At 63.6% G+C, this 23,670-nt stretch overlaps 4 protein-coding genes across 4 annotated transcripts; 3 read left to right on the top strand and 1 right to left on the bottom strand.

The window, feature by feature from the left end:
- The first annotated feature begins 658 nt into the window (after positions 1-658).
- On the top strand, positions 659-6,485 carry CHLRE_01g039850v5 (uncharacterized protein). The gene is made up of 16 exons (XM_001690086.2): positions 659-929; positions 1,278-1,418; positions 1,570-1,675; positions 1,804-1,865; positions 2,151-2,273; positions 2,461-2,529; positions 2,671-2,715; positions 2,819-3,162; positions 3,333-3,472; positions 3,703-3,755; positions 3,916-4,035; positions 4,218-4,418; positions 4,660-4,826; positions 5,015-5,096; positions 5,258-5,492; positions 5,666-6,485. The coding sequence occupies exons 1-16, from the start codon at positions 795-797 to the stop codon at positions 5,992-5,994; spliced, it is 2,352 nt and encodes a 783-aa protein (XP_001690138.2). The 5' UTR covers positions 659-794; the 3' UTR covers positions 5,995-6,485.
- Positions 6,486-6,491: 6 nt separating this feature from the next.
- On the bottom strand, positions 6,492-11,849 carry CHLRE_01g039800v5 (uncharacterized protein). The gene is made up of 6 exons (XM_043058776.1): positions 11,728-11,849; positions 11,566-11,618; positions 11,395-11,469; positions 7,943-11,274; positions 7,600-7,777; positions 6,492-7,386 (listed from the first exon to the last, which is right to left on the bottom strand). Exons 1-6 carry the CDS (start codon positions 11,744-11,746, stop codon positions 7,117-7,119), a joined length of 3,927 nt encoding a protein of 1,308 aa, XP_042928690.1. The 5' UTR covers positions 11,747-11,849; the 3' UTR covers positions 6,492-7,116.
- Positions 11,850-11,959: 110 nt separating this feature from the next.
- CHLRE_01g039750v5 (uncharacterized protein) lies at positions 11,960-15,609 on the top strand. Its single transcript, XM_001690085.2, has 5 exons — positions 11,960-12,216; positions 12,598-12,736; positions 13,121-13,313; positions 13,517-13,630; positions 14,228-15,609. The coding sequence occupies exons 1-5, from the start codon at positions 12,078-12,080 to the stop codon at positions 14,387-14,389; spliced, it is 747 nt and encodes a 248-aa protein (XP_001690137.1). The 5' UTR covers positions 11,960-12,077; the 3' UTR covers positions 14,390-15,609.
- Positions 15,610-15,669: 60 nt separating this feature from the next.
- On the top strand, positions 15,670-23,556 carry CHLRE_01g039702v5 (uncharacterized protein). The gene is made up of 10 exons (XM_043058775.1): positions 15,670-16,532; positions 16,670-16,711; positions 17,228-17,257; positions 17,460-18,018; positions 18,898-18,954; positions 19,097-19,205; positions 19,425-19,514; positions 21,108-21,416; positions 21,839-22,395; positions 22,602-23,556. The coding sequence occupies exons 1-10, from the start codon at positions 16,349-16,351 to the stop codon at positions 22,750-22,752; spliced, it is 2,088 nt and encodes a 695-aa protein (XP_042928689.1). The 5' UTR covers positions 15,670-16,348; the 3' UTR covers positions 22,753-23,556.
- Positions 23,557-23,670: the final 114 nt, after the last annotated feature.

The following is a 23,670-nucleotide window of genomic DNA, read 5'->3' as shown; positions in this document are numbered from 1 at the left end:
ACCTCACGCAAACCGGAAATGGGGCAGAATAGCCGCCCTGTTTCCATGCTTCACAAGTTGTCCCCAATCTACAGGTTCGCATCTGCTATAGCCATTCGCGTCGTGGACGTTGAGATGGCAAACCCGAGCCCCCCAAACCCGCCGCTGACTGCGGAACAGTCTCACGCATCACAGTTTACCGAAACGCCTCTGTTTTCAAATCAGCAAGCCACTAGCCGCCTATGGCTCATCATGTTCGCCCGCTTCATTTCAGGTCTCCAGGGTTTGGTTACCCCCTGTTGTTCTCTTGTTCGCTTAGAAGGTTAGTAGGCTGCGACGGCCGCATGCCAGCCGGCGGGTCGCGGGTCAGACCCACAGCTGAAACAAAGGCAGAACCCCTGACCTTGCCCCTGAGCCCTGCTTTCCCTGCAGATGCTGCAGAGGCGCCCTAATCTCCATGCGCTGTCCGCCGCCCTTCTGCCACGGCCACCAGCACTCTTAAAGGGCCACCACTAACCTTGAGTAGTGGGGCAACATGTGAAATCTATGAAAGATGGAAAAGCATCGGCGGGACCGGCCGCACCGTACTACTGTACGGCGTGCGCCACGCAGCTGTGCCCTTGCCCAACACCAGCCCGGCGCACCTTGCATAGATGCTTTATAAAGCTTACGTAGTATACCGACGTAACCTACCAACATAACCAAGAACCGCATTAGCAATGCTGAAAGCCCTTCGGGAGGCCGGGGGCCAAATTGCGAACTTAGTCCATAGCCACAAGCCGGAGATTAAGCATCCAGCTCCAAATGTTGCGGGTATGGACCCCTCAGAAGGACAGAAGGAGTCGGCACCAAACGCAGGCATTCGGGTCGGAGTGCTGCAAGCAAGCGCGCTGGTTGACCACGTATGCTCAGTCACGCGCGAGACTTTGGAACGGCTTGCTGGTGCTGAGGTAAGACTATCAACTCAAGTGCCAGCAGGTGTTTGCCTGGGATGCGCGTGCTAGACTGCTCAGTCAACTACGCAGCCATTTATATTGATACACATATATGTCCCTGCAACTTCTTCAAGTGCCAGCACACTACTTGGAGACAGCGCTCGCCATAACGACCGAACTGCCAATTCATACACGTCAGCGCCGCGCGGCAGTCCGGCTAGCCCCGCCCTTTCGCTTACACTAGTTTAGTCTTGTGGGGTCTGCATCGGATGTGCACGCCGCCATGTGGCCCCTTGTTCCCGCTTGGCACACCGTTTGGCTCCCCTGCCCCACCGCTCAACTCGGTTGTGCGGCACGCCGCAGGTCGCAGGTTCCCAGCGCTGCACGCTGGCGGAGCTGCAGAACATCCTCTCCTCCGTGGGAGAGTTCCACTCCAAGGCTGGCGGGTCCGCCAGCAACGTTGGGCGGGCGCTGGCGCTAGGGTTTGGCATTGGCGTGCAGCTGGTGAGCCTGGCGGTCACAGGTGGCTGCTGGGGCAGGCAGGCTGCCGAAGGCTAGTGCCGTGCACGCTCGGTGCAGGTGATAAACCGCATGAGTGGTCACGTCCTAATCAGCATTTCGCTTGCAACACGGGCATCCCCACTGCTCCGTCCAGGTCGGTACGCGCGGAGCTGACGAGTGGGGCGTCATGTTCACCAGCAGTGTGCACCGCGCGGGCGTGGATGTGACGCACATGCGCGTGCAGCCGGACGGGCACACAGGTAGGCAGGGGGTGGCCGATCAGATCACACGCTACAGCTCGTGCTGCGCCTGGGGGTTCGTGCCATGGCATAGCAGCCCCGCCACCTGTCCCCGACTGCTAGGCTGGCCCTCCGCCCCTCCCGCGCAGGCCGCTCTGCCATCCTCACATGCGACGGAGAGCGCACCATGCGAACCTACACAGACCCCAAGGTGCGTGCGCGCGCCAACCTTGGATCCCGGCGCCTCTTTCCCTTGTTGCTCTGCGACCGGTGGGCTTCGGTTGACTTTGGTGGCGGCGGCATCAGCAGCTTCAAGGCGGAATGATGCCCAGTTCTCAGAGGCGTTGTGGCAACGTGACCGTCACGTGCCGCGGCACCGACACAACGCAGGCCGCGTGACCGCAGCTCCTCGGCAATGGAGCAAGCACGCAACGGCACAGTGCCGTTTGGCACCGCAACCGCCCGCTGCCCCTGATCGGCCGCTACCCGTCCGCAGGTGACCACGCGGCCGGGCGACCTGGTCGCTGACGACTTCTCCGGCTGCGACTGGGTGTTCCTGTCCTGCTATTCGCTCTACAGCGAGGGGCTGCTGCCGCGGGCCGTGCAGCTGGCCAACCAGGTGCGGGGCCAGGGGGGCGGTGGGCGCGGGAGCCGGCGGAGGGAAAGAGCCGTAGTCATGCGTAGCAGTACGACAGGAAAACGCCTTCCGACACACGTGGCGAGGTGACTGTCGGTTGCTGTGGACGTCGCAACCATCGCCCATGCCGACACGTGCTCCATGCTCCCGCCCGCCGGCCCCTCCCCAGGTGGGTGCCAAGGTGGTCCTGGACCTGGCCTCATACGAGGTGGTTCGCGCCTACCACAAGCCGCTCATGGTGAGGCCGTGAGGCAGCTTGGAAACCGGCGGCTGGTCCGGGGTGATTGGGCATTGGTCGGTGGCCACCTCCGAGGGCGTACGGTAGCCAACCAGAAGCTGAGCAGTTCTTTCTGTGCGCGTGTGCCAAATGCGAGCGCAGGAGCTGCTCCAGAGCGGCGGCGTGCACTTCTGCATCTGCAACGAGGTGAGGCTGCTGCTGGCGCTGGTGCGCGAGGGTTGCGAGCCCCTGCCCTCTCCCTCGTACCCAATTTCATTCACCATGCCTCGACCCCTGCACACCGCCACAGGACGAGGCGCAGATGCTGGTCAAGTGCTCGGAGGACGCCGCGGCCGCCGTGGCCGCCGCCGCCGCCAAGGGCTCGGTGGTGCCGCAGCACGCCGCCGCCGCAGCCGCCATCGGCTTCCCGCCTGACAGCAACCTGCCGGCCGCCGTGCTGAGCCTCATCCTGCGCTACTGCCACGGCGGCGTGGTCACTCGCGGCGTGCTGGGCTGCGTGGCGGCCAGCCGAGACCTGCAGGCGGCGGCGGGCGGGGCGGAGGCGGGGCCGCATGCAGGGCTGGTGGCGGTGCCGGCGGTGCCGGGCATTGCGGTGGTGGACACGACCGGCGCCGGGGACCACTTCACAGCGGGGTGAGGCGTGTGCTGGGGCTGGGCATGGCCTTGGATGGAGGGGTAAGGTTAGTGTCATAGCTGGAGGACTGGTGGTCGAGACGCATGCGACGACGCTGCATCTTTCACCTGGCCGGACCTTATGAATGCCATCAGGCAGTCCCTGGCGTGCGCCCAACCCCTGCCCGCAGCTTCATGTACGGCCTGATGACGCGGCAGCCGCTGGAGCGCTGCTGCGAGGTGGCGTGCCTGGCGGGCGCCAGCGCGGTGCGGGTGCTGGGCGCGGAGCTGGCGCAGAAGGACTGGGCCTGGTTCCATGCACGGCTGCACGGTGTGTGTGTGGGGGGGGGGGAGGTTGTATATACCAGCCCAAACTAAGCCAAACCAAGCTAAACTACAGGCGCACAGGCAGAGGGGGGTTGCGCTACACCGGGGGTGTCGTTGCAGGCAGGCTTGGGTACCGCAGCACGTGTGGGCAAGTCCTCCGGTTGGAGGCTCCGCGGCTGTCGCGAAGCTGTGGGGGCGTGGCCTGCCTCACGGTTCCATGTCGCGCGGCCACAGGCGAGCTGGCGGGAGACGTGGTCCAGGAGAGCAGCGCCGCAGAGGTGGCGCAGGTGGGTGCTCCATGGCGACTCAGCCCTGCATGTTGTCGCTACCTCTAGGACACACCACACTGGCGCTTGCCGGTCGCGCTCAATGCCCCCTCACCACCCCGATCAAGCCCGGGGCACCGTCAGCCGCATGCCGCGCCCCCCACATGCCGCGCACACACAGGAGCTATTGGGGTGCTACTCCCTCATCGGGCGGCTGGGTCGTGGCGTGGTGTACTTTGGGAGCGCCCGCCTGGCACAGTCGTCACCATACTGGGACAGGGCCGTTCGGCTGGCGGAGAGGGTAAGAGGCCGAGCCAGCGAGGCCCGCCAACGGAGATGACAATGTCAGGGTCTTGGCCTGCCTGGGCATAGTTATGAAGCTCAAGCCAGTACAGCCCAAGCTGGGAGCTTTCAGGGATTGTTTGTTATGAACCTCATTATGAGAGGGCCTATCTTGCGACGCGCTTCACGGGCACCTGGCAGGTGGCGGCGCTGCTGGGCAGCGCGGTGTGGACGGGCGGCGGCCCGGGCATGATGCGCGCCGCCAGCGAGGGCGGGCTCAAGGCGGGCGTGCCGGTGGGCGGCATCCGCATCAGCCGGGAGGCCGGCACCAACGTGCTCACCATGGAGGACTACCTGTCCGCGGGGTCGGCCTTCACCTGCAAGTACATGCCCACGCGCAAGGTGGGCGCCAGGACGGGGGTCGGAGGGGTGGGCGTGCGGTGTGCGGTGTGGGGTGTGGGTGAATCTTGGCCGCGCCCAGGACAAGGTCTTGACGCTGTGCTGCTGCCACAGCCTTGGCATCGCGCCGAATCAGGCGGTCCTGGGCTTGGCATCCCTGACACTTCGTGCTGTGTACGTGTGAGGACGCGCGACGTGCCAGACTGACTGGACACGCACGCTGTGCACCGCCGCGGCGGCGCAGGTGGCGCTGACGGACGCGGGCGTGCGGCTGTTGCCGGAGCAGCGCACCGCTTACGTGTTCCTGCCCGGCGGCCTGGGCACCATGGACGAGCTGTTCTCCATCCTGACGCTCATGCAGCTGGGCAAGCTGGGCTCCAGCCTGCCGGTGCCGTTGCTCATTGTCAACTGGTGCGTGGCCTACGGTAGCTTGCGCGGCGTGGCGTGGTGGCGTGGGCTGGTACGGTATGTGGCAACGCCGCGGGGTGGAGGGGCCAGGGGCAAGAATCCGGGCTAGCAATAGAGCGGGGGTTGTCGGGTTGTTGATTACTCACCAAACAGAGCCTCCATGGCCATGGCCTCCGCTTTGTTGTTTCCAGGGACGGCTTCTACGACGGCCTCATGTCACTGCTGACCGCCTTCGACCAGACCGGCGCCCTGCACGCGTCGGAGGTCCGCCAGGTGCGTGCCAGTGCTGCCGCACATGCGTGGGTATGGGTGCGTGTGAACAGGTCTGGCGCTGGTTGTGCGCATGCGCGTGCGGTTCCCTTCACGTCCATTGAAAGAGACAGCGTCCTGGCACTCGCGTAATACCCATTACGTTGTACACGGCTGCGGCGTAGGTGATGGTGGCCAACACCAATGACGAGGTGCTAGAGTATCTGGCCCAGTTCTACCAGCTGCCACTGCCCGAGCGGGAGGACCCCGACCAGGAGGCGACAGAAGACTGCGAGGCGGCGCAGGGCGCAGGCGGCCAGGCCGAGAAGGGCGACGAGCAGGCGGCGGTGGCGGCGGCGGCGGCAGAGCTGGCGGCAGAGAGCGAGCTGGACGCCCAGGCCAAGGCGCAGAAGGCCCGAGGTGAGTGCAGTCGCAGCGGGAGCGCTGAAAGCGTGTGTGCCACAGCCAGCAGCAGGCGCGCACATGTTGTGGTGTGACATGCTTTGCCGTGGCCTCTGAGCAGCTCTAAGACACACAGCGACTGACTGCCCCTACCTGTGTTGCGCCCTCCGCCCAATCAACACGAACTGCAGAGCGCAACATGGCGGCCTTGGAGCTGGAGGCCAAGCTGGAGCAGCTCGCCACCTCGGACGAGTCCGCAGGAGGCAACGGCGCCAGCCACCACAGCCACGGCACCAGCGCCGCCGGCAACAGCAACGGCCCCTCGGGGCGGCTCACGCCGCTGGAGACGGGCGGCAAGAGCCCGCTGGCAACGGTGCTGGCGGAGGCAGCATCTGCGGCGCCGGGCTCCGGTGCCAACAGCAGCAAGCACCGCAGCCGGAGGTCGTCGCTCAGCGTGCCCACCAGCGGCCACGCCGTGAGCGCCGAAGACGTGCTGCACCAGCTGCAGCAGCAGCGCTAAGCGTTCTGGTGTGGGAGGCTGGGAGCGGCTGGGCTCTGGGAGGAGATGGGCGGGCGCCAGGCGGTGATGTCGGCGCCTGTGGAGACAAGTTAGGCGCTGCGACGCGTGATCACAACTGTGAGTGGGGGTGTTGTCCGTGATCAACCGCTGCGAGAACTGGTGGATTTAATTGATGTGAAGATTTACCGTATAGGACACGGCGATTGGCGAACAGTAAGGTGTGCAAGCGTGCACACAGGTGCAGACGCGTGGGACCTTGCTGTGATAGTTCGGCAGGCGTAAGTGTTCCAGTCTTGCTGGGAGATGAGGGCGTATGAGCTCGTGTGGGCTTCGTAACACGCTGGACAAGCGTCAGTGCTCATGAAAGTGCTGCGGCGGCACACAAGTATTTGGAAGTGCCAGAACCCCCAGAACACGCCACATTGCCGCTCCCTTGTTCCCCCTAGCACACGCTAGGATTGACTATGTGCTCAATGGACGAAGCGAAAGATAACACAAGTGTCGTATTGTTACATGGGCATGAAAAGGTCCGTGGCGTCGCAGGAATGAGGGATGCACGCCTGTATGTACATGCTCTACTGAACGCGGACCAATACTACGGTATGCGGACCAAGAATGCACGGCGTCGCGGCACGCCGCGGGCTCTAAGCTCCAACCAGTCCCTAGCAGAGGGCTCGTCTGCAGAGCTGGTAAAACGCGTTGAGAGAGGGGCGACTCGATCAGGGAAAACCTCCTGGAACTGACACAGTATCGAGAACGCTGAAAGACTACGGGAACAATGCGCAGCCGACCAAGCACATGTCCGCACAAAACGCCCACCATGAAACATGCATGCTGCAACCTCGCGTACGTACGGTATAACATGCAAAGATGTGCTTGCTTCATCCCTGCTACGCCCGCAGCGACGTGTTTCAGCCGCCGCACCTCCTGCTATGCCGGATCACACCAACCTGCATGTTGTCCGGCAGCCTTTGCGGCTTAAGCCTTGCACACCGCCATATCCCGCATGCGCAGCACACAGCGCCCAGCCCGGCGTCCTCCTCCGTTATGATCCGTCACCATGCAAACCTGCCTGGCGGCGTCACCAAATCCACCTTGCTGTGGCCAAGGCTGTGATGCCTCTCATGCCCAGCGGCCCGAACCCAGGCCCGCCGCCACCTCCACCCCCGGCCGAAGCACGCCGGCGCCCGGGCCTCCAGGTACGCCAGCTTCAGCAGCCGCGCCGGCTGCGCCTGGGCTAGTTGTGGCCAGAGAGAAGGACTTGCGGCTGGTACTGCCAGCGGCCAGCAGCGCACCGGTGGCGCCGGCTGCTGCCGCGCCAGCTGCCCCCGGCGCCGCCTCCGTGTCCTCCGCCAGTGTCACGTCGCGGCCCTGCAGCGCCGTCAGGACCGCCTGCGACAGCAGCAGCGGCACACCACACGAGAACCCGTGAGCTCAGGGGAAATGCCGGGATACAGCAGAGGCGCACATTGCAGTACAAGCGCATCGTCACACAGCGGCCACTTGCCACATCACAGAACCACAACGATGAGCTGTAACGGGCTCCCAACTTCATCACCACCACACAAACAGGCACCGCTCTTCAATCACCACACAGCCGCCCACCTGGATCCGGCTGTGCGCCGGGTCCACGCCCGGCAGCGCCGCCAGCAGCCCGCCGATGAAGGCCTCGTCGCCCGCCAGCAGGCGCGACACGGGCAGCGGCGGGTAGCGGCCGCCCAGCACCGCCGGCGGCGGCAGCACCAGCACCTCGGGCGCGCTGCTGGGCCGCGTCTTTACGGGCCTGTAGGTCACAGGCAAGGCACGGTACAGGGATGTCGACGTTGTCTAAGAGGGCGATGTTCAGGTAAGGTGAGGAGCGCCTCAAGGCAATGGCGCAGGTGCGGCAAATAGCGCGAAATGGACAGGCAAAACTACGGTACCCGGACGTCTACGCCCAGCCGCTCACCTCCGCTCCGGCACGGCGCTGGGAGGCCTGAACACAATGTCCGCAATGTCCTGCATGCTGCGAGGCAGCAGCAGCCGCGACGCGTGCTGCGACATCCACTCCTGGATCTGGTGGTTGGTCAGCACGCCCGCCAAGCCCTCGCCGTACTGCCGTACAGGCGGCAGGCCGCCGTCCAGTGGTGCCGCGCCGCCACCGCCGCCAACGCCCATGCCCAGCCCCGGGCCGCGGAACGGGTTGCCGCCGCCGCCGCCACCGCCACCCAGGACGAGGCCGCCGGGCGAAAGTGAGCGCGGGGCGGGGTGCATGTCCAGCAGGGAGGAGGCGGGTACGGACAGCGGTGGCGGGTGTGAGCGGCGGGTGGCGGAGGTGAGGTGCGCCGCGCGCCGCCTGTCATACGGCCCTGGCGGGTCTGCCGTCAGCACCGGGCACGGCGCGCCGGTGCCTGCGGCGCCCTGCGGGCTGATGCCGCCGCTTCCGCCCGGCCCTCGGTAGAAGCCGCTGCCGCCCGCAGCCCCACCCGCGCCTCCGCCACCGAGCCCGCCGCTCACATGCTGCTGGTGGTGGTGGTGGTTGTGCTGGTGGTGGTGGTGCTGGTGGTGGAGGTTGCTGGGGAAGGGAAGCTCCAGCAGCCCGCCCCCGGGGCCGCCACCCAGCACATACACCATGGGCCCCGTCCTGGGCCCCGGACCGCCCAGACCGCCACCGCCGCCGCCGCCACCCAGCGGGCCCCGCCCCAGCGGCCCCGGCCCCAAGCCTGTCAGTGCCCCGGATCCGATTCCAAAATGCGTTCGTTCGTCCCAAGAGGCCTCGGTGGCAATGCCACGCAGGTTCCTCTGTGAGGGCGTGGAGAGCTGCCGCATGCCGCCGCCCTCCGTGCCGTCGGCCGACCCAGAGGCCGAGCCTGCGGCCATACCCCAGCCGGCCCTGCTGCCGCCGCCAGCCAGCGCTGCCGGGCTGCGGCCGCTGTGCGGCGATAGCTGGTGGTGATGGTGGTGGTGGTGGTGGTGGTGCTGATGCTGATGCTGTGGTGATGACAGCGAATGTTGCGGTGGCATCGGCAGAGGATGCACGGGCGCAGCACGCCAGCTGGGGTCCAGGATGGTTGCGGCCAGCACTGCCGCCGCGTCCAGCCCCGTCACGAACCCCAGGCCAAGGCCGCCCTCGCCCTCGCCCCCGGTGCCACCCCCGCCGTCAGCAACCCCGCCACCATCACCACCGCCGCGGTGACCAACCGGGCCAAAGCCGCCGCCTGGGCCGCGACCTCCCCCTGCAGCACCACCACCACCACCACCTCCTCCTCCTGCCCCAGCTCCTCGCATGAAAGCCATGGCTGCCGAGTCCTCCGCGTCCAAGCCCAGCTCCACTGCCAGCATGCCCTCACCCCAGCTGCCCTCCTCCTCTATCTCGTCCTCGCCCTCGTCCTCCGCAATGCCGCCGCTGCTGGTGGTGGTGCTGCTCTCGCCGCTGCTGCCGCGGCTGCAGCCACTGATCGGTCGGGCCCGGCGTGGTGGAGACGGCGTGCGGGCGCCGGTTGAGGGCGGAGGGCCCGACCACAGCGTGTAGTTCTGGCCGCTGCGCGCCTCCGCTAGGGAGTGCCGCACCCCATGGCCACCACCGCCATCGCCACCGCCATCGCCCGCCCCTCCGTAGCCACCACTCAGGTGGCCCAGCCGCATACCGCCGCCATCCATCTCGTAATCCATCAGATCTGACTCCGCGCCGCCGCCGTACAGTCCGCCACCGACGAAGTCACGTTCGTACTCTGCGTTATCGTACAGTGTGGTGCCGTACCGCACGGGCGCCGCCGGCGCGAGTGCGGCGGCTGCAGGCTGTGGCGGGAGCGGCTGCGGCCGGCGTCCCGACGGCGACGGCCCTGGCGGCGACAGCTGCTGTGGGCTGCGGTGCTGGTACTGCTGGTGCTGCAGGTGGGATGGCGCGTAGGGGCTCGAGTGCGCATGCGGCGGCAGGTAGGACGTACCGCCGTACCGTTCCTGCTGCTGCTGCTCCAACTGTTGCTGGTGGTGGTGCAGGTAGTAGTACGCGCTGCTCTCTGTGCTGGAGGAGGACCCGGAGCGCTCGGATGCGGAGGAGGTCCGGCTGGTGGACGAGGAGGAGGAGGAGCTGCTGGACAGAGTATGGCCCGAGTACACAGGCTGCCACTCCCGCAGCGCGCTGCTCCCTAGCTGCTGCTCGGCGTAGATTGCCGATGGCCCTGTCGCAGCATATACTGAGCTCTGTTGCTGCTGTTGCGGTTGCTGCTGCCGCGATGCCTGCTGCTGAGGTTGCTGTTGCCCCTCTGGCTCTATTTGTCGTTGTTCCTGCTGCTGCTGTTGCTGCTGTTGCTGCGTAAAGTTCCTCGCGCCCATAATTCGAGAGATGAATGAACTTCCTCGAGTCAGTGAAGGCTGCCCTGTTGTCTGATGTTGGTGCGGCTGTTGCTGCGACTGTGCCTGTGGCCGCGGCTGTGCCTGAGGCTGTGGCTGCGCCGGCTGTGGCTGTCGCTGCAGCTGGTACTGTTGCTGTTGCCGGTTGGATGGCGAGAGCAGTGCCCGATGCGGGTAGTGCTGCTGCCGCCGAGGTGACACCACGTGTCCTGCCTGCGGCGACTGCTGCGGCTGCAGCGGCTGCTGCGGCGACAGCGCCTGCTGCTGCTGCGGTGTGCGTTGTGGCGAGGGCGTCCCAGGCTCGAGCGCGGCTGGTGACGGCACAGCCACGCTAACATTAAGGCTACGGCCAGAGCGCTGCGGCTGCGGCAGCAGGGGTGGCGCCTGCCGCGCTGGCGGCTGCGGCTGCAACGATTGCGCCGGGGCTTGCCCCAGTGCTGTGCGCGCGCCCTGTGTGCTGCCGACTGAGCCTCCCGGCCGTGCCATCGGGCTGGCTGCCGTGGTGGTTGCAGCGCGGGGCGGCCGCACTGCAGCGGCGCGTCCGATCCCATCGTCGACCCCCTGCCCCCTCCCGTTCATGCCGCCGCCACCGCCGGAGTGCCCCATAGACTGTGAGTGTGCCAGGGCCCCGCGGGTGCCGCGTGTGGGTGACGCGCCGCCCGGGGACGTGGCGGCACCTGCCGCGGACCGTGCGGTCTGGCTGCCGGCCGGGGCACCCCGGCTGCCACTGAAACCCGGGGATGCGTTCCGGGTGGCCGCGTGCGTTGCTGTGGCTGCTCCTGCGGCTGCGGCGTTGCCCCGCACCGAGGCAGCAGTGGCGCCAGCATGGGCTGGTCGCTGGAAAAGCGCCATGGGAGCACCGCTACCCGGGGCTCTGCTGCTGGGGCCATGGTGTGATGGAGCAGCAGGCTGTGTCGGCTGTTCATGCACATGATCACCCCCGCCGCCCTGCGTGAGACGTGGGAGGTTGTCCGTGAGCCAGTGTGAAGCTGGTTCCGCAACGCCGGCCTGCCACGCAAATCTGCTGTTCGTCAATCTGCCCAGTACCCTATCTTCCCGCAAGCGCACCTGCTCATCCACGATACCGGGCAGTATCCATTCGGTTGCAGTGCCAAAGACTCCTACAGGCTGGGCTTCAAGCCCCTGCGCGCAAGGAATGGGGACAGGTCCAGAGGGGGCCAGGGTAAGGAACACACACAAGATGCCGTGGCCGAGCGGCTGCAGCGCTAGTAGCCTTACCGGAAGGGGCACGTTGCTCGTATCACCCCAAATCTCATCTGCATAGTTATCATCTGTTCAGCGGGGACAGACACAAGGGAAAATGAACGCCAAACATGGCATGCGGGGGCCCCAACAGCACGTCGACTTCAAGTTGCACCTTCAACAACAGGGTTTCCGTACCTTGCTCCACAGCGGCCATTCAGCGCGAAGCCGCGCCTGCGTTGCCGAAGTGAGCCCCAGCGTTTCCAGTTGACACCACGTTATCCTGATGCCACTACTACCTCTTGTGAATGTGCATATTGAAGTAATTACCTCAGTAACATGAAAACGTAACAAGGCACAGCGGGCTTCATCGCGGTCGCCACCGTTCCTCGATTTCCGATGGGCACGGCCAGAAGCAACTCTGTTTTATCAATAGTGCATCACATAAAATACTGCAAACTGGGCATAGCTCTTTGAAACAGACCTTTCTATTGCTCGCCACACGGATGCCGACCTGCGTAGGGCAGGCACAGGGTCGGCAGACTTCCATGCTCCTTCGGCCAACTTTAAGATCGGCAGTGCTACTGCCCTTCAGGGGAAGGCAGCGAGCGGTGGGCGTCCAGGCGCAGGCAGCCAAGAGCGGCAAGGGCTTCGGCACCACCGCCAAGCTGCAGGAGGTCCCTGTTGGTGAGCCGGCATGCAAAGGGCGGCGGCACCAACCGGCGGACAGCGCATGGGCATAGGATAAGTGTCTGGTATCATCCTGTCTACCCCTTACGTGACACGAGGTGGAAGCAGGGGCACAACGCTGGGCGGGGGCGGGGAGGGGGCGGGCGGGGCCTGACCACGGCGCATGGCAGCCGGCGTGCGGGCGGCACCGCTTGGGTATGCATTGGGTAACAGCGCCCGAGCGCACGTCCACGGTGCCCGCGACCTTCAGCTGCCTATATGATACACATGTTCAATTCTCGGTCGTAACACTACCATTAAGCAGCAATGGGGCGTGCGCCAGGACTGTTGCGTGTGCTGCTGCTGATTGCCTCATTCGTCAATGCCGCCCCGCCACAGTCACCAAGCTGGAGTGGACCAGCCCGCTCCAGATCATCAAGTATCCCGACCCACGGCTGCGGGCGGTTAACGCCAAGATCAATGTGTTTGACGAATCGCTCATGCGGCTAGCCAAGGAGATGATTGAGATCATGTACCAGTGAGTTTCGTTGCCAGTGACGGAGGGGGGGGGGGTCATGCATTAAGCTTACGAAGTGAAGTCGTAGCCAGGTACAAAGGTACACAGTAGTCGTCGGGTGTGTGTGTGTGTAGATACCAGCCCAAACTAAACCGAAGGGGGGGCGTTCCGTTTCGCTCCTCTTCGACGCCGGCATGCCTAGTGACTCTGATTCTCAGGAGGAGCAAACTCTCGCGCTGTCTGCTTTAACTCTGGGGGTAACGTGCACTTCCACCGCCCGCCCTTCACCAGTCGTTTTTCCTGTCGGCCCCGAACCCGCCCTACCCCCCGTTTTCGTTGGTTTTGGTTTAGTTTGGGCTGGTATTTACAACCCCCTCTCATCCCCCCCTTCCCTCCGCCCCATAGAGACGACGGCGTGGGCCTGGCGGCGCCCCAGGTGGGCGTCAACGTGCGGCTGATGGTGTTCAACCCCATGGGTCGCGACAAGCCTGGCAACGAGTCCATCCTGGTCAACCCGGAGATCGTGGAGCAGCTGGGCGGCAAGGAGCTGGGCGAGGAGGGCTGCCTGTCCTTCCCGCGGATATACGGCGACGTGGAGGTGCGTGGGGCGGGGTGCGGGGTGCGGGGTGCGGGGTGCGGGGGCGGGTCCTGCGGCGGGGCACGACCTGCTCTGCTGTGGGTGCCAAGGGCTGGTCGGCTGTTGGCTGCCGTCACTCTGACTAGCCCTCTGCTGTCACCCTGACGCTGAATGAGTCCACTGTTGCCCTGTGTGCCCCTCTGCCCCAACGCGCGTAACCACAGCGCTCGCGGCAGATCAACGTCAAGGCGCTGGATGCCACGGGTCAGCCTGTGAAGCTGACGCTGACGGACCCCTGGGTGGCGCGCATCTTCCAACACGAGTTCGACCATTTGCAGGTGTGCGAGGTGTGGGAGAGCACGAGGTGTGCGATGGGACAGGGTTAAGGCAGGCAGGCGAATCCCCGTAGGGTGCAGCTGATTCCCAGACCCGCAGCAAATGGCATTCAATCTGTGACGGCCGCGCATGAGCGCACGGCTGGTCAAACGCCGCAGTTACTGTACGGTACAGGCAAGTTGCTGGCTGGCCGGAAGTATGCTGACGCGCATTCCTCGCGCTCCGGGCGCCTGGCCAGGCGATAGCACCAGGCATAACGGGCGTGACTGGCACGGTCGGTAGCAGCTGCCTGGTCAGTGCGTGTTGCGCACGGTATTGAGAGTCCGGGCTCACGAAGAGCTCCCAGGTAGTACGGGGGCATGCGCGCCTTACAGCAACGTGGGAGAGCGCGCGGTGTAGGAGAGTGCGTGTGACGTGTGTCACTGGCTGCTCTGAGTTCTACGCGCCCCTCCTGATTCCTTGGACAATTTTGCCATTCCCTGCTGAAGTGAAACGCCGCCGCCATATACAACCCCACGCATTTGGGGCTGATTCATGTTGGTGCTCATGCACATCACTACGCCCTTGCCCCCCTCCCCTCCCCTGCTCAACTGCTCCAGGGCGTGCTGTTCCATGACCGCATGAAGCCCTCGGTGCTGGAGACCGTGCGGCCCGAGCTGGTGGCGCTGGAGGAGGCTTTCCTGGCGGACCACCCAGCAGCCAAGGTACAGCGCCTGGCGCCGGCCAAGGGGGCCAAGGGGTTCGGGGCGCCCAAGAAGTAAGTGGAGGCGCAGCAAGTAGGGGCATGGGGGTTATGGAGAGGGGCTGTGTACAGTGTGTGGATGAAATGGGTTTGACTGGCCGGAGTTGCGCATGGGCGACACAGGGTGGACTTCTGAGCGGTTGGCAGTTGTCCTGCGGGCGCGGCCCATCATGTGGGCACCAGAACGGGGGCACTGGTGGGCCCTTGACGTGGTCGACCAGGGTTTTCAGGATGGGGTCCGACACCGTGCGCGGCCGGCCTGGGCGTGGCTTGGGCTCTGTCCCGCCAGTGTGCACGTAGCGCACGTACCACTTCTTAATCTGCTCCGCCATATGCTTGGGTGATGCCTCCCATGGTGTGTAATCAACTGGCTGCGGGAAGATCTCTGGGCATGCCTCGCGTGCCGTGAACTCCGCCACGGCAATGGGGCCCCAGCGCTGAGGTGTGGTGCCACGTGTGGTAAGCCCAGAACGGTAACAGGCCTGAATCGCAATGGCGGCTACTAGCGCAGCTACCATTCGCCGCCATGCGTCCGTTGACAGGTTGGAATAGATGGTGCCAGTGGTAGCATCCATCCTTTCACCTGTGTGCGTCGGTGATGGGGTTTGCGGGTGCGTGGTGAGAGAGGGGGACAGGTGCACGCTATCATGAACCAGGCTAAATTCCTAATAATTCGCCCCCCATGCGCCACAAACCCCACCCAACCTGAAACCCCTTAGTTCCCCAGATCCATTTCCACGTCACTGTGTCGCACAATTCCGCCGACCTTTGCGCACCCCAGCATATGTGTGCCCGCGGTTTCCAATGCTCTATTGAATGCACCAAAAGCCAGCCCAGGCCCTGCGTCCTAGGGCCCAAACGAGCTCCTCCGTACAATGTTTGCTCGCACACTCCGGCGCACGCGATTAGGTGTCGCGCGCTACTGTATGGTAGCCCTTGTGTCGCACAAGTGGTTGGAGCGTGTTTGGGGTGAGTTGGCGCGGCAGGGTGGTGTCGCGCCCATGCTGCCCCGCTTGCGGGGCTTGTTCCCGGCCGGTCTCTGATGGCTATGGTGTAGTCCTATGAATTATCTGTGCGCGGGTTGGTGCCCGGCAAATTTCTGTTGCATGGGGCCTGCGCGCATGGCGTGCCCCTCGGGGGGTAATCGCGCTCGGATCACATAAGGGCCATATGCGCCTCCGGACTCAAAGGAGTTAGTGGGGCCGCATGGACTACGACGCCATGTAAATGCTCATGCTCATAAGGGCCGCTCGAACTAAAATTTGCCACTCATACAATAATTACAGCTACTGTATGTCTACTCGCCCATGTGTAGCACGCTTGGGCGCTAGCTCGCATTTGAGAGAACCAACACCCTTGCTCCCCCCATTTTCGTCAAAACCAACATTCTGCAAATTGATACTGTAGTTCTCACTCTGAGTAGCAGCTACGGCTGTCGTTCCCGTGGTTGAGAGCCCTTACCGTTGTGGTTCTACTGTGGAGGCAGCGGGCGTAGCGACCGGGCGCAAGCAGCCGAGCGGGCGGTGGAGAACCAGTCGCAAAAGTCTGCGGAATTGTGGGATCCAGTGGATCCAACGACGACGGACGAGCGAGTCCAAATCTCTTCACGTTGCAACCAAGCACTGTATCATTAATACGCATCAAAGGTGTTCAGGTTCAGAACTCCGGATTTGTTTTGGGACTGACGCCGTCCCCATCGCGGGCGACATTTGCATATTGCTGACTGAGCCCAAGCACATGACCTCTCTTAAACTTCGGTCAAACGTCAACCCTGCCTCAGCATAGCCGTTCTTCAGACCTTGTTGTGCTTCAGCACTCTCGCATCCCAACACCACAACGCACGAACGAGCGGTCAGCACAAATGAAGCTCACAACTATAGATCGTAAACAGTAGCTGGACCTTGGAGCTCAGCAGCCCTTGCATCGGTTGCGAAAGCGCTACTTTACAGTGTCGCCTAGCGCGCCTTGCGCGCAAGCCATGGACCAGGAGGCCCAGGATGCCAAGCTAATTATACATCTTTCAGAAGCATTCAAGAAGGACGAGGTGTGGCAGCTGGCCGCCGCAGAAGCATTCAGCAAGGCCACGAACCTGGAACGTGTGCTAATTCGCGATAGCACAGAGGCCAAACAGCTGAAGCTCGTGGATGTGCTTATCCGTAAAAGTAGGTCATGCACTGGGAGCTGAGAAGGCTTGAAGTGTCGGGAGGCTCTGTGTTGCTGGGTGAGTGGGAGGGTTCTCGTGCCTGAAACTTGAAACAACTCGTCACACGGGTCCCCCAACCGCTTCCATGTCCTGCAGCCTCGGCGGCTGGCCTCGGTGCGGGGAGCACGGCTGGAGCCGGTGAGTTGGTTGTGCTAGCCCAGGCTTGACCTGACCTAAGACTCAAACTCTAGTGTCCCGCGGCGGTGTAGTACGGAAGTGTTTGAGCTATCGTGAACAGCGCTGCTGCTGGTGATCATTTCAAGAGGCTGTAGGGTGAGCAACGGCACATTCATAGTTCATGGCTGGCGTCCTGGGCAAGCACGAGAGAGTGATTTGGGCCAACCCCAAACATTGGGGCACCCTTCTTCTCGACGGGCCTCGCCCCTAAGCGCGGTGCGGAGCGCACCAGCCCCATGTGAAGCATCCCGGCATGTTGCGATTGAATCCCCGATGGCGCAACCACCGCCTCTGTCTCTTCAGGATACACCTTGATGTGCAATAATCCTGACCTGCATACATGTGACGTGTGCGATGCTAACTCTGGCCGGTGTAACCTCTTTCGCTAACTCCGCCCTGGTCGACATGCCGTAATTGCACATCCCATTCCGCCTGAATCTGCTTATGTCCCCTGGCCGCTCGCATGACGCTCTACAGGAGGCAGCACCTTCGTGCCGGAGCCCCAGCGTAAGCCCTCGTGTGTTAGAAAAGCACGAAGCCCTCGTGTGTATGGCGCGCGCGGGGGGGAGGAAGGGGGGCGGAGTGTTGAGTAGGGACGCTCGGGTCAGGGCTGGGGAGGGGAAAGTAACGGGATACCGAGCACGGAGCACCGGATGGTATGTTGCCCCCCGAGCAGGTCCCCCTCGGCCAACCTCTCGTTGTCGTGCAGGCGCGGCTGCTGGCCCAGGCGTGAGCGTGCTCACGGCTGTCGCAGTCGGCAAGTCACCATCAGAATTCGGGGCCTACTCCAAGTGGCACCAGTTCGCGTTCGCCCCCACTTCGGCGGAGAGGGACGCTGCAATGCCCAGCTCTAGCAAGGCGGCATTCTTCGGCTTCAGGCCGCGTGCCAGCCCCCCCGCAGTCGTGCCGCCGCAGCTCGTGTCGCCTGCGTACACCCACATCCTGGACGCGGTTGCGGCGCCAGCGGCACCGCCGGCTTCGTGGGGCCCAGCCGAGACGCAGCTGTACGGCACCGTGCGCCGCCTCCTGGCGCTCGGCAGCGACCTGCACCCCTCAGAGAAGGAGCTGCACATGGGCTTCCTGAAGTGGCACAGCGAAGACCTGCTGGTGGGGCAGCTCACTCTGGGTTCTTCAACGTCCACCCTCAGCACCGCGCCCGACGGCATCCTCACCTCACGCTGCCCCACCGGCGGCGAAAGCTTCGCCGTGGTGCTGCTGAAGTGCAAGAGCGATGTGGGCGCCGGCGAACCCCTGGTGCAGGCGCTCAGGTGCGAGTCGGACCTGATGGGGTGTCTGCTGTCGGACCCGCTGGGGAGATGGTCTGAGCCGCGGTATGTATAGGTTGAGGGAAGCGTGGCCCGCTGAACTAAACACATCACATCCTTGCCAGTTTGGCAGCGGGCGTGACTTATGGGTAGGTCCGGGTGGCACGCCGTGCAGCCACTGTGTGTGTGCAGGAGGTGTGTGTGCGTGTGCGTGTGCGCGTGTGTGTGCGTGTCACGACGCTAACCCAGTGTCCGCATGTGCTCCCCCGCATGCGCAAGTCTCAAGTGTCTCTAGTTTCTTGCAGAGTGCCTTGCTGAGTTGAGGTTTGGTCGGTTCAGATTATACTCTGGTGCTCGTGGTCCGCGGTAATTTAGGATTTGGCACGTGGGAGGGCCGTAGGTCAGCCAGCCTCGCACATTTTGGGGGGCGTGGCGGGCGGCAGGGCCCCATGCATCGCAGGGCAGCAGCGCCAAGGCCAGGGCGCCGCCTCCACCCGCCACCAAGGCATCTCCCCCGCTGCCGTATTTAAAGGACCGAAGCGTGCCCTCGTGGCGTGCTACTGTGCTGCTGTGCCGCCCGGAAGGGTGCAAGCACGCCACTACTGAGCTTGTACTGATGCGGCTAAGAGCATCTGCTGCATGCGGCTGTACCGACATACATGGTGTGGCTGTACCGCCCGGCTGGTGCAGTCCCATCTGGCAGCGGCCTGCACTAGTCTGTGTTGGTCTCCATGCAAAAAATGCACCGACTGGCTCAGCCCCAAAACCTGACGAGAATCGCCTTTCCACAGCCAGCGACGTACCCATACATTGCGCTTACCTGGATTGTTTGTGTCAAGCATCTCACCAGAAATTCTTTTATTCCTTTCTTTCATCCGACAGGCACTACCAGATTTACTATGGGGATGGCACGCGCTGGGCTGAGCGGGCGACATACCGGTAAGCATGCCAGCAAGCCTGCGAGCACCCATTTGGGTGTTGGTGGCTTGGGGGTAACAGAGAAATGCTCGTTTCCCAGCATTCGTCCGTCACACGCACCGGCTTGGGCGGCTTAAAGTGTGCACCGCACCAACTCCCGTAGGTGCGACCCCATGCCGGCGCTGGTGCTGCTGCTGGAGGGCCCGCGCCTGTCCATCCACGCCGCCTGGACCATCTACCAGAACCGCGTTGGTTACGCGCCGCTGACGCCGGTGGGTGTGTGGGTGTGCCGCCTGAGTATGTCACTCGCATGTGTGCCTTGCAGGTTTGGCGTTGCGGGTTAGTGACGCGGGCGGAAGAATGAGATTGAAAACACTTCAAGCCTGGTACAAACATAAAATTTCGGGCACTGATGTTTCTTGTTCTGCCTTTCCTCGCCGGCTGCCGACTTGCCACGGCTGCTGCTGCTGGTGTCGACCAACACACGCCAGAGCTACTACCTGGCCAACGAGGCGGTATCGGACAACAGCAACGTGTGGAAGCTCATGGCCGTGCTGTCCGCCTACAAGAAGGCGGTTAAGGTGTGCGTGCGTGCATGCATGTGTGCGTAAATGTGTGTGTATGTGTAGGTCCGGGCGCTGTATTACATTCCAAACTCCCGGCTGCGCAGCGCCCCTTTGGTATCTGCACGCGCGGCCGGAGGTGCCCATGAAGCACCAGTAAGTTAACCCCATAGCGAGCTTCGCGTCCAGGTTTAGCCACCAGGGAATTCGCTTTGGCTATGATATGTGATTGCCCTTTGGCCATGGCTTTGGCAACTTGGGCTTGGGCGTCGCTGGCTTCGCGGCCGCGCCGGGACTGGGCCTAGGTTGCTTTGGTGCACTTTGGGTGCACTTTGTCACACGCCCGGCGACTTTTAGGTCGGCCACGAGTCGGCATTTACTGCACACTCGGCATCAACGTTCACTTCCGCTTACATACCGTAATATATGATCCTGTATTCACCACCGTTTTTGTGTCAATGCTTACGGTCGCGCCACAATCATATGTGTCTGGGTTGGCCAACTACTAGGGGGAAGAGCCAACCCCAAACGACCAACAAACCAGAAGCAAGAACCAGCCCGCAGAGCACAGAGGAGGTTTGGCCTTCAACGTATCTTTGGCGCCCTTGAGTCTTACTCTTGGCGTCGGCGAAGAATGTAGGTCATACACTGCCACCCATCAAATGTAACCCAGGCTTGGGGCGCGCGTAGACCCAACCCACTTACGCTAGCCTGGTGCGACACCCAGCAACACTTACCTCACCTGTGACGAGAGAGGGCGGTAACGGCGCCAGGTCGGAAGGCGCCGGCACCAAGGCGGGCATGTGCGGATGGCAGGAGGGCGGGCAGCGGCGCGTAAGAAGCTGACCTAGGTGCAATTTAACATTTTATAGCTCAGACCTACAACGCGGCCTACCTAAGGGCTGGCGTGGCATGTGCAGAAGGCTTGACATCTTGAACCTTGTCAGCCTGTATCATTGACTGATTGTCAGCCATCCACCCAACCCCAGCCAGCCCAGCTCAGGGAGCGCAGAGGAGGTGTGGCCTCAACCTTCGCGCCCAGGGTCGCACTGGCGCGATGTTCTCCCGTGTTGGCCGTTGGCGCCCCTCGCACGTATGGCCCGTGCCATGCAGTGTAGCGTCCAGTTGTAGGACTACTGCACGCAGCGGACACGGCTGGCTGCTTGGTGGGCTGGCTACTACTGGCTGGGTGGCTGGCTCATGAAGCTGGGTTGGCGCGGGGGTCATGAAGCTGAGTTCGCTGCTGTGCTCCTCTGGTTATACGAGGGGGTGCAGCGATGGTGGGCCGATAGGCGCTTACTGCGTGCACTGCCGTTCGGAATGCAGTATACCATGTATACCACCCAACGCTCTGACATCCACTGCACTGCTGCCTGAGATGCGTGAGGAGGATGTGGTTGGAGACATGTCAGACTCAACATCATACAGTCACTGCTAAAGTTGTGGTATATATGACTTCTATGCATACCAGTGCAGTACTTTCCGTGCCTACTGCTCTAGCCCAACCACCACCCCAGACCACCCCCATCTCACCCCCAGCTACCACCCACACTACCCCCATCTCACCCCCAACTACCAACATCTCACCCCCAACTACCAGCCGACGCACAGGCGCTTGACGACAGCTACACGTTGCGGAAGCAGCTGCTGGGCGAGGCCGCGATGGAGCGCGCGGCGAGCCTGCGGGTCGCTGCGCACACGGCGGGGGTCGCCACGGAAGTTCACACGCCTGCAGCAGGAGGGGCGGGCGGCGTGCGGCCGTGCACGCTGCCCTACGGCTTGTTGGACGAGGCGCTGGGGTTGTCGGCCATTGCCTTCCGCGGCCCGGGGCTGATGTACGAGGCCCTGCAGCAGGTGGCGGCGGGTGGCGAGGAGCGGAGTGTGCTGGTCAAGTTCGTGCGGGCGCGGTACGGCGCCGCGGTAGGTGTTGGGTGGGCGAGGTGGGTGTCTGTGAGCGGTTGCGAGACTCGGTTGGACACTGAACACCATCCGGCGGCGGGCTTGCCGCATACCTGCATACTTGGGTGGGCGTCATCGATGTCCGCCAGCTGCTTTGTATTTGCAAGGCAGGCCTACCTCTAGCCTCTAGGGGTGACCAAGCCCCGCCAGTCCCTCCGCCACATGCGCACACGCACGCGCCCCACTCAGCCTCTTCACCACCACCTCCCGCTGCTGCTGGTGTGCCACGCATGGGCATATTTCCGCGGGTGCACATCACAGTAGGCACAGCACGGCGCTGCATACGGCATATCACTGCGCCGTCGGCTCGCTTACAAGCAACTGACCGCTGTGAGGACATCCCTGCTGCTCCTGCTGCTGCTGCACTGCTTTTGCTGCTGCAGGTGCACAAGGCGTGGCACGCGGCGGGGTTGGCGCCCGCGCTGTACGACGTGCGAAGCCCGGCGGGCGGCGGTACTAGCGGCGGGCCGGCGCAATACCTGATGGTGGTCATGGAGCTGCTGCGCCCGGCGGACGGCTGGATGCCGCTGCAGCAGGCGCTCGTCCTCGCGGCCGCCGTGGACAGCGGCAGCAGCAGCAGCAGCAGCAGGGCTGCCGGAGGAGGCGGCGCCGCGCTCAAGGACGCCGTCCGCCAGGCGCTGCACAGGGCGCACGCGGTGCCCGTGGAGCAGTCGGCGGCGGCGGAGCTCGTCCTGACGGAGGCGGGCAGTGGCGGCGGAAGCGGTGGCGGCGGCGGCAGCAGCGGCAGTCGCGTTGGCGGTGCACCAAAGGCGGTGCATGGCGATATCCGGCTGCCCAACATAATGGTGCGCTCCGCGGTGGGAACAGCGGGGGCCTCTACTGACGTTGGCGGCGTGATGGGCTCGAGTCCCGCGAGTGGAGCAGGTGGCACTGCGTCCGCGACTGGCACGTGGCACGTGCGGTTCATCGACTTTGACTGGTGAGTAGTTCCAACCGTACCACTGCGCCCATCGTGGCATGCGCTACATGTACGCTTAACAAGCCTATTCCCAATTTCCCATGAATGACACAGCGTGCCCAGCACCCAAGCGCAGACCAGTGCAAGCCAGCATCTCTCTGACTGTTTGATTGCCAACAGCCTCGCTACACACCGCACCCCTGTGACAACCGCACCCACCCACGCAGGGCGGGGCTCGAGGGCGACGCTGCCGCCCGGTACCCGGTGCTGCTGTCGCCCCTCATCCGGTGGCCAGAGGGCGTGGCGCCCGGTACCCAGATGCGTCAGCAGCACGACACAGAGCTGCTGGAGCTGGAGCTGGCCGCGGCCGGCTCGTGAGAAAGGCGCGGGTGGATGGGTGTATTGCAGGCATGGACGGCAGTGTTGCAGGCGGGGAGCGGCACGACTAGAATTAGGGTTTGCTGGCTTGTGAGATCGGCGAGAATGGGTGTGTGTGGGGCATGGGCGGTGGGCGGTGCACTGGCACAGGGGCGGCATGACGGTGCCCCCTGTACATTGCGCCCTTGGAGACACCAGGTCATGCGGCCACCGACCGCATGCGGAGCTGCCAGCAGTATGCAGTGTTGTTCCTTGGGCGCGCTGGCAGTTCAGTACGATAGGCAAACTGGAGCGGGGCTTGAATTGGATCTGGCTGGATACAGAGGAGGCTCCCCAGCGCCAACGTTCTTGCGGTAGACTGTTAGGGGCGCTGTTCACGAGCCATCTAACACAATCCAGTGCAGATGCGGTTGTCGCGGTCATCTAGATGTTTCCAGGGTAGAAACTCGCTGGGGCGTGAAGGGGCTCGAGCAAAGCTTTGCTCCCTACTGCTCCTCCGGCAACTTACAGCATATGGCGTTGGACCGCTGGCGGGAGGTGGAGTGGTGGACGGATGGACCGCGCTGGTCCCTTGTGTGTGTGTGTGTGTGTGTGTGTGACTACAGTTTCCACGGTTAGTCTGCCAGATCACGTGATCGTGTATCTGGTATAACCAACGACAGGGCTCTCATTCGAGGGCTGCCGTGACCTGGCGTTTCCCCGGCAGAGCGCAAACAGCTCTGGAGTCCACAGGGTAACGCACTCCGACCCTTCACCGCGCCAGTAATCCTTGCGGAATTACTACCGGTGTAACAACCTCAGACCCAGCGGGCGAGCTACCTCTCAAAGACCAGGCGGGCAGAAGACAAAAACAGCAAACATAACAAAACACGCAGCACGCGAAAGCACGACCACAGTGGCTGCGGGGCTGAGTCCTAC

This window comes from Chlamydomonas reinhardtii, chromosome 1 (genome assembly GCF_000002595.2).
Source record: "Chlamydomonas reinhardtii strain CC-503 cw92 mt+ chromosome 1, whole genome shotgun sequence".
NCBI classification, from domain to species: domain Eukaryota; kingdom Viridiplantae; phylum Chlorophyta; class Chlorophyceae; order Chlamydomonadales; family Chlamydomonadaceae; genus Chlamydomonas; species Chlamydomonas reinhardtii.
This window is presented reverse-complemented; position numbering and strand designations above follow the sequence as displayed.

Coding starts and splice junctions, on each gene's coding strand:
- CHLRE_01g039850v5 (XM_001690086.2), top strand. CDS start 795: ATGGACCCCTCAGAAGGACAGAAGGAGTCGGCACCAAACGCAGGCATT. Junction 2,716..2,818: donor ACTTCTGCATCTGCAACGAG/GTGAGGCTGCTG, acceptor ACACCGCCACAG/GACGAGGCGCAGATGCTGGT. Junction 4,036..4,217: donor CCGTTCGGCTGGCGGAGAGG/GTAAGAGGCCGA, acceptor GGCACCTGGCAG/GTGGCGGCGCTGCTGGGCAG.
- CHLRE_01g039800v5 (XM_043058776.1), bottom strand. Junction 7,778..7,942: donor AGCGCCGTGCCGGAGCGGAG/GTGAGCGGCTGG, acceptor TGTGACCTACAG/GCCCGTAAAGACGCGGCCCA. Junction 7,387..7,599: donor CGGCGCACAGCCGGATCCAG/GTGGGCGGCTGT, acceptor CTGCTGTCGCAG/GCGGTCCTGACGGCGCTGCA.
- CHLRE_01g039750v5 (XM_001690085.2), top strand. CDS start 12,078: ATGCTCCTTCGGCCAACTTTAAGATCGGCAGTGCTACTGCCCTTCAGG. Junction 13,314..13,516: donor GGATATACGGCGACGTGGAG/GTGCGTGGGGCG, acceptor GCGTAACCACAG/CGCTCGCGGCAGATCAACGT. Junction 13,631..14,227: donor ACGAGTTCGACCATTTGCAG/GTGTGCGAGGTG, acceptor CAACTGCTCCAG/GGCGTGCTGTTCCATGACCG.
- CHLRE_01g039702v5 (XM_043058775.1), top strand. CDS start 16,349: ATGGACCAGGAGGCCCAGGATGCCAAGCTAATTATACATCTTTCAGAA. Junction 16,533..16,669: donor GGATGTGCTTATCCGTAAAA/GTAGGTCATGCA, acceptor CATGTCCTGCAG/CCTCGGCGGCTGGCCTCGGT. Junction 18,955..19,096: donor GCTGAGCGGGCGACATACCG/GTAAGCATGCCA, acceptor CAACTCCCGTAG/GTGCGACCCCATGCCGGCGC.